Below are 7,738 nucleotides of genomic sequence, written 5' to 3'. Positions count from 1 at the left end.
GGGGATGGTTAACCTGACGTCACCAGTTCCTGGAGCTGGCACATCATCATTTTTTGGGGACTGATCTGGATCTTATAAAATTCCAGCCTCACACTCTACGAAATATTAAATTGTGGCAAAAGTAAGAATCACATCATATCTGGATGCCAACAAGTGAATCAAGACACAGATGAATAAAGAACAAACGCAACAAATAACATACATTTCACACACAAGAGGCTGTACAGGCTGTAAAGCTGTACTTATGACAGCCAACAGAAGTTTGACCTAAAAGAGAAACTTTTTTTTACATTTGAATAGAGAAAAATGATACATTCTAAATGAGATGGAAATGTTGTATCCATTAACAGCCATAATAAAACATACCTGGTTTAAATGCACATTAACATTGGTGTGAATCTTCGTGTTTTTATTCCACCATGGGCAGTTTGACTTAGAAATGACAAAGGTGTGATAAACGTTTACATGGCTAGCATTTTAATTGTCAGACTCAAATTTAGCAGGAAACAAATGATTTTAACAGAGCTCTATTGGAACATAACAGTATGCTGCCAGAGGAAACTTCTGAAAGCAAAAACGATCACGATAGCACAAATCGAACGTAGCCTGGTGGCATCAGCTCCCAAATATTTGTAACCTACTGGAGAATTTCAAACAGGGGCATATCGTGACTTTGAAAGGCCAAATAGAAGTACAATAATTTGTCAACAAAATGTCATCTTAAGGTGGTGTCACATTCGCTGGCCTGGTAAGGAGGTCGGATGCCATTTGCCTGATAGTGGTGAGGGGCAGAGGCCAGAGGTCACTTTGGTAAGTATCCCACAGCTCCTCCAAAGCATCCACAATGCTCCGCCTCGGCACGCTGGGGTGGAAGTGCGTCAGCTCAGCCATTAGGGCGTCGAACGCCGCCATTGTGCCATATTGCAGGGACACAACTGTTGTCTTTGCTGTGGGTGTGCTCCTGATGCTGAAACATTTCTGTACACAAAGGACAGGCAAAGTGGTCACCCAGAAAAAAAAACAATGGAGAACTATTTCTTTGCAGTCTAATTGCAAATGAAACATGAGATGTATTCACATTTATCAATTGCAAGGCGGGATGTATGAAATGCCCTGATGTGCAATATGGACGACTTTGTACTGGGATGGACTACTGGCTATGTAGATTATTGAAGCGTGAACTCACCTTAGCCACATTTTTGGCTGCATTATGAAAACCAAGTCCAGTAGTAATTTCCTCTTCCTTAGCCAATTCTGTGTTAACTAAGTAAACAATGATAAAACAGGCAATGCATCAGAATAGTGATCATAAGCAGTCTCATACTTGTATTGGTTACCATCTGACATCTCCATTGATTGGTCTTTCATCTCAGCAGGTATCGAGACTGGATCAAGATTTTCCTCAGCATCGTCCCACACCTCTCCCGTGTTCGGCTCTTTGCACGCACCTGTTGTCCATGGCCAAAGACACATACCACATATGACCACAATATTGTTTCCTTCCTTCCTTCTTTATTAAAGTTGCTAGCTGACCCCGGATAAGCGCGAGACAATAGATGGACAGACGGCATACTTGATTGGTTTCGTTCAGGAGTGTTTGCCTTAAAGGGGGGGGGGGGGGGGGGGGGGATGTTCTCCAAGAAGACAAGCGTGCTGGTGTTCTTACCCTTGCCGCAGTCCATCTTGGGCTTTCTTTGAGCCAAACACTGTTAATGACAAACATTTATACATTTGTTTTATGATTAGTACATTATTGGATACACATGTACAGCCAGACATGGTTGCTGGCTGAATGGAAATTGGATTTTGTCATGGTGAGGCATGAAAAACATTTGAAGCACTTTTGCCATTTCAGGGATGTAACGTGCACTCACCTCATCGCAATCTACTGTCAAAGGCTGAAGCTGATCCAAAGGAATCCCTGCCAGGATCTCCTCTCTCATCTTAGTATAGTCAGATTCCAGTTTTTTTAGAACAGCCAGAATATCGGTTGGAGATTTACCTGGTCTACAAAAAGCAAAGAAAACTTGTCTTCTATTAGCATATTTGAATGCTCACAGATGCGAGCGTAAATAGCATGTAACCTTTTTCACTTATAACTGTTAAGAATGTTGCCATGTTATGTCAAACTTATTCTACACAGTTAATAGTTTTGTTTTCAATGAGGGTAATTTAGAGGTCAATCCGTGTCATGAAACATAAAGTTAGGTTCCAATTTTGAGGCTCCACTGCACATTAAAAGGAAATAATCTTACAGATGACCAATGCTGCAATACTGTCGGTGCATGTGGTACTGCAGGGCCAGCACGCTCAACTCCGCCTTCTGAGCACGTCCGACACATTCGCATTGCTTTCCCTGGTGGTGATGCTGACTGAACAAAAATGTCAAAAAAAACAAATAAATAAAATAACATCAAGTCAGTCACAAAATCTGCTATGATTTGATACCTCTTCTCTTGTTTACTTCTCATTTCCTGGACTTCCTTAAGTTCGGTAAATTCCTGAAATATAAAAGGTCTTTAGCTGCTATTCATGTATTTTTTTTAATTGTTGTCCTGTTATTAGCGACACCAAGCTCAGATAGGAGTCCAAAAGCTAAGGAATATAACTAATATTTACAAAACTCTGCAGTACGATTTGGCAGTAACGAAACATCAGTGCAAAGTCAGATACATGTGTGAATGGAGAAAATTATTTTCAGGTTTTGCTGAGTGCTGCAGAACATTTTGATGGAAAAAGAGGTCATCACAGCCCATTGTCCAAGCAGACAAATTGACAGAAAAACGATAAAGGGAATCAAATAGTTCTTCTGCTTTTCACTCGTTGACATGAGTTCGAAACCGCAATAGCAGGGATCACCAAAATGGTGCACCAGGTAGCCGTCCACGGGCCAGTTTTAACAAACAGCTCACCGGTAATGGGACAATTGTGATGACCCAGGAATGTTGTAGTGAAGAACATTTGAAAATGTGAACACTGGCACATAACCTATCAAGAAGTTGCTTGAACTCAACTGACCTTAATGGCATCATCCTGATCAGGCATGTGCATCTCGGTAAAGACGCTCTTGTCGGCTGTGAACAGCTCTTCGGTTTGGGTGAGGGCCGATGAGTGCTTGGTGAATGGTATGTCCACCACGATGCCGCAAGAAGCAACACAAGGCACTGCGGAGGTGTACTTATCTGCAGTGCTAACCTTCGGCTCTCTGGATGCAGCTACTTCGCTAAAAAAGTGAGCCTCTTTGCTTTGTGCTGTCTGCTTCTTCACAGCAAAGATTTCGTTGCTGTTTTCTTGGACCATGATGGCATTGCTTAATTTTTCTTTCATATTTTCCATCCTGTGTACTGTGGAGATTTCCTCTTTATTTCCCTCAGTGGACATCTGGACATTGCCTTGTTCAGGTAGAACGGGCAGATGAGTGTTGTTACTGGACCTAATTTCATCTGTCGGCTTGGGCTGGAGCTCCATTTCGTCTTGCTGCCGCTTAAATCTGAAATGTAAAATCAAACCTTGCCTCTCTGCACACATTCATACAGTGAGTAAACATTCCCCTTTATCATATTTATTTGATCTTATGCTAGTTTCGCAAGTTTTGGGATTGCCGTTGTTTGGTAAGCGTTTACTCACTGTAAATTGACATCAATGGCTGAATTATTCAATCTGGATGGTTGCTCCAAGTCCATCGTGAAACCAGGCAGGCCTTCAACGACACCACAAGAGCTGGACTGTGCTGATCCCCGCTATGCATAAGCAGAATTACAATATATTGAGAATTTGAGAAATAAGCAAACTCTTTTTTACGGAATCATCTATTCACAACACAGGAATGTGTCAAGTGTTCGACTTGTATCCATACTTGGCACTGCCTCAGGTAACATGTTGGTCTCTCCATTTGGGGTCGGTTGTAGGTGTTTTGGAAGTGGCCTTGCATGTGGGTAATGTAGCTCGCAGTGGGCAGCCAGTCTTTTTGTGGGAAAGTTTCGTTGAACTCCGTAGGGGTGGTTTGCAAAATGACCCCGGGCATTCCTAGCAAAATAAACAAACAGATATTAGATACACAATAGTTGGTGGCAGTTCAAAAAAACAGTTCAGACACACTCCAACTTACGCCACGAACAAGCCTCTCGGACGAGCAGTTCTATTGCAGGGTGTTCTTGCAGAAAATGGAAGAAGTCTTCTTCATCTATGAAAAACCAAACACATGGTTGTTGCCATGTGCATTGTTGCATGTGCATCAAACATTCGGGAGACCACACACATCATCCAGCCTTTGATTTCTAAATGGGGGCATGCAGAATAATTTAAATAATGTCAGTTAAGCAGAATTGCGAGAAAAGTAATTCTGACTTGATTCTCAGAATTCTGAATTCTCACTTTAAAGTCAGAATTCTGAGAAAAAAAGTCAGAATCCCGTCACCTTCCTTTTTTTTCCGGAATCACCGGAATTTTATAAAGTATAATTGATGATGCAAGTATGGGATCTCATTACAACGTGCAGGTGTGAGATTATAGACAGTAACAGCAAATATACTTTTAAAATCTTTTTGGGAGTGTGCAATTTTAAATATCATAAATTGTTCATCAATGAAATAACATAGTTGACCTTGTACGAGTTGACTGTAATCTGAAGGCAAACTCAAGCGCCAAGAGGTTAATTCGGGGTCACATAAAGTAATGTTAGGATGATCCGCCACAAAATTATAGAGCGATCTGAACAAGAAAAGAAAAAGATATTTAGTGAATCAAAATATCAGCATTGTTGTCAATAGTAAGAAATGGTCTTACATCTGCAAAAAGAACTTTTTGCTGTTTTCTGGAATCGAGTAAGACGCAGTAGGCCTCAAAACAGGTTCGCCTGGAATAAACATTATTCAATTTAACATTTAGTTGTTTCAACTCGAAGGAGTTTTCTTTTCACGATTTTTAATTTTTTTTGCGTCAAATTCAATGGCGACTTACGTAGTTTTGTTGCATTAGCTTCTCTGTGATAAAATGAAGGTGCGGTTGAGCAATCCACGAGAGGATATGTACGCCAGTCAGGAGTCCTTCGGAGCGGCAAAATTAGCGGATTGCTTGGCCAAAGTGATTGAATGTACGCCATGTCAATTTTACTCGAGGTATTAATTTGAAATCTGAAAATTAAGCGACATTGAAGTCAGAAAAATGTTGGCAAACTCGTTTTTCCATGCATTCAAAATGAGCGAAAGCTGATTGCTCGTGAGCATCGAGCGAAGACAGCGCTACCTTAAAAAAAAATCGTCAGACCCCCCCCCAAAAAAACATTGAGCAGACGATGCTTATGACTATTAAAACGTGCAAATAAATGATCAAATAAGCACCTGTTGTTATCTTGTAGAAGGTCAAATAAGTACCTGTCGTTATCTTGCAGAAGTTAAAACTGCTGACAATTGATGGCACAGCTTGTGAATTGGTAAATCAACGTGGACCAGTTCACCCGTTTTTTTTGGTTTTTGTTCTTCTCCATGATTGCAAACAACATTAGGGGCTTTAGAGTATTACAGCAATCCATATAAAATATTTGTATAATTAACTGTACGAGAAAAAAAATATTCATGTGGTAATTATTTAAAAAAAAAAACGCATGCACGATATTGGCCCATGCAATATTCATATTACAAAAACATGCGACCATTGTTCTGAATTTGACCAATCCAACGCAAAATAAATGTGCACCGCCATCCTATAGTTATCTCGTATAATTACATGAATTACCTAAGAATACATTGAGTTTGCTTATTTTGCCACGTGAAAAAAAATGTAATCTTTCATTAGATTAAAAAAAAATGTACGTTAAATATTGCAATAATATTGATATCGCCATGTCCACAACGGCAATGTTGGCTAGAGCGCACCACCACAACACCATGCTGATCGGGCACTCGAGTGTTATGTAATAATGTCAAAAAGAAAATCCAACAGTTGAAATCTTTAGAAATTAGCACTTTTTTTAATGAAGCTAAATTAGGGTATATAACTAGATACATTACCCAACCACGTGTTTAAGTCATTTTCGACTATAGTTTTTTAATGGCTATGTTATGAGAACTCCACCAGAGGGTAGCGGTTGCCCATGAAAACTAAATATGAAAACAAGTCAGTGGGCGGTGTGTATTTGTGACAAACCGGTTATGTCACCATTTGGAACCAAGGTCCCAGTGGCAATGAGGACTGTGTAAACACAAAATGTGGAACAAAAACACTGTTTTTAAGCCGTTTGCAAAATCAAATCCCATATTTCCCTGGAAGATGTAGGCCGGAAGGATCGCTCCACTCTGAATGGTGTGTTTTTTGCATTGACAGAGAGCGAGCCTGAAGATTTGGAGCTTAAATGGCATTAGTGCTGCTGTTTCTTATACGTGAATCAATAATCCATGAAGAAGTGGCCTATGGTCATGTGGCGTGATGTATGTCTACTTATGTGAAGGCCCAAGCTCTGTATGTCAAGTGCTCTGTAATATCATAAACATCGATTTGGAGTCTTGATTGTTTGATACGTTCTGAGCCATCCATCATCCCGGTGATGGTTTGTCAGGTCAACAATGTTTGGAATGGATCAAGAGTATTATATTGGTCCCGTGGGTTAATTGTAAGGTCGGCAACGATGGAAGGGGAATGAGGAGCCCTACAAAGTGAGGCAGCGAGCTTACTTTTCGTCATGCCATGAAAAGGGTTTTGCCTGAGTCATGACACCCACACATGACTGCCAAAATGATCCTAAAAAATACCCCCAAAAAAGGATAACCATGGAGTACTGCATCATCACTTTTGTGCGCCCAACAATTTTTTTTCTATATATTTTGTCCTTGAATTGTTTGGGTGTTCATCTACATTCTACAATGTAGTTAAAATAGTGTGATCTAATAGGTTTTAGTGACTTTCAATAAGATCTTAAGCAACGATGATACCACTACTCAACAGAGCAAAACAAAGATTAATGCATTGACTCATTTTACACTCCAAATTCCTCTTTTCACTTTCTACCTTTAAGGTGTTTTTGGACCATTTTCATGACCAACTAACAGCGACTCCATTGCCATTGGTCACAGCTGCATTTTAGCTGCAATGATAATCGTCAAAAAAGAGAGAATGCTAACAGACATTCTAAACAAGCAGTCTTTTTTTTTTTTTTTATACAGAAACAACTGGTCATGTCAAATACTAAGCTACTATCTACCAAGATTTCAGTCACACAATTCCCAGTCAAACTATGACTATTCAGAGATAAATCCCATGACTTCCTAAAAATAGCAAAAGAAGATGTTTTATTATGTAAATGCCATCCTGATTACAAATTGTTTTTTTGTGAGTTTGAAAAAAACATGAGAATCCATCTTGTCCCGAGTCACTGGATGACCAGAGCAATCACAAAGCAACAATGTGTTTGGGGGCAAAATGCATGAGGCCGTTGGCAAACGCATGTACAATGATGCTCCTAATTCTGTTCTTGCAGAGTTACTCACAATTTCCTTTTTAGGAGAAGAACAGCAAGAGGCGCTTTGTGCATTTTTAGCTGGAAAAGAGGTTTGTGCTTCTTTCACTTCCTGATTAGGATTTCTGTTGCCATGATTGGTCAAAAGAAAACTTTGGCAAAGATTCACCCAATCAAGTATCGTATTCAATTATCCCTCCTTTCTCAAATAGTGGAGCGATCCCAGACTTTTCAAATTCTTATCAATTCACACAAAGCAATGGATAAAACTCTTGATGGAAGATAAAC

The 7,738-nt window shown here is 39.9% G+C and overlaps 1 protein-coding gene across 1 annotated transcript; it reads right to left on the bottom strand.

Annotated features, from left to right (window-relative positions):
* Positions 1-211: 211 nt before the first annotated feature.
* rbm44 (RNA binding motif protein 44) lies at positions 212-7,551 on the bottom strand. The gene is made up of 15 exons (XM_085920532.1): positions 7,482-7,551; positions 4,960-5,132; positions 4,786-4,855; positions 4,604-4,710; positions 4,109-4,183; positions 3,857-4,026; positions 3,628-3,740; positions 3,019-3,490; positions 2,449-2,501; positions 2,256-2,372; positions 1,875-2,007; positions 1,667-1,706; positions 1,338-1,448; positions 1,187-1,263; positions 212-978 (listed from the first exon to the last, which is right to left on the bottom strand). The coding sequence occupies exons 1-15, from the start codon at positions 7,523-7,525 to the stop codon at positions 721-723; spliced, it is 2,013 nt and encodes a 670-aa protein (XP_085776658.1). The 5' UTR covers positions 7,526-7,551; the 3' UTR covers positions 212-720.
* Positions 7,552-7,738: the final 187 nt, after the last annotated feature.

Source organism: Syngnathus leptorhynchus, chromosome 9, assembly GCF_054491065.1.
Source record: "Syngnathus leptorhynchus isolate UIUO chromosome 9, UIUO_Slep, whole genome shotgun sequence".
NCBI classification, from domain to species: Eukaryota; Metazoa; Chordata; class Actinopteri; order Syngnathiformes; family Syngnathidae; genus Syngnathus; species Syngnathus leptorhynchus.
This window is presented reverse-complemented; position numbering and strand designations above follow the sequence as displayed.

Excerpts from the sequence above, each read along its gene's own strand:
- rbm44 (XM_085920532.1), bottom strand. The coding sequence starts at position 7,525 with ATGCACAAAGCGCCTCTTGCTGTTCTTCTCCTAAAAAGGAAATT. Across the intron at positions 5,133-7,481 it reads CTTCTCCTAAAAAGGAAATT|ATTTCAAATTAATACCTCGA; the intron begins GTGAGTAACTCT and ends CTTAATTTTCAG. Across the intron at positions 4,711-4,785 it reads AAAAAGTTCTTTTTGCAGAT|ATCGCTCTATAATTTTGTGG; the intron begins GTAAGACCATTT and ends TTTCTTGTTCAG.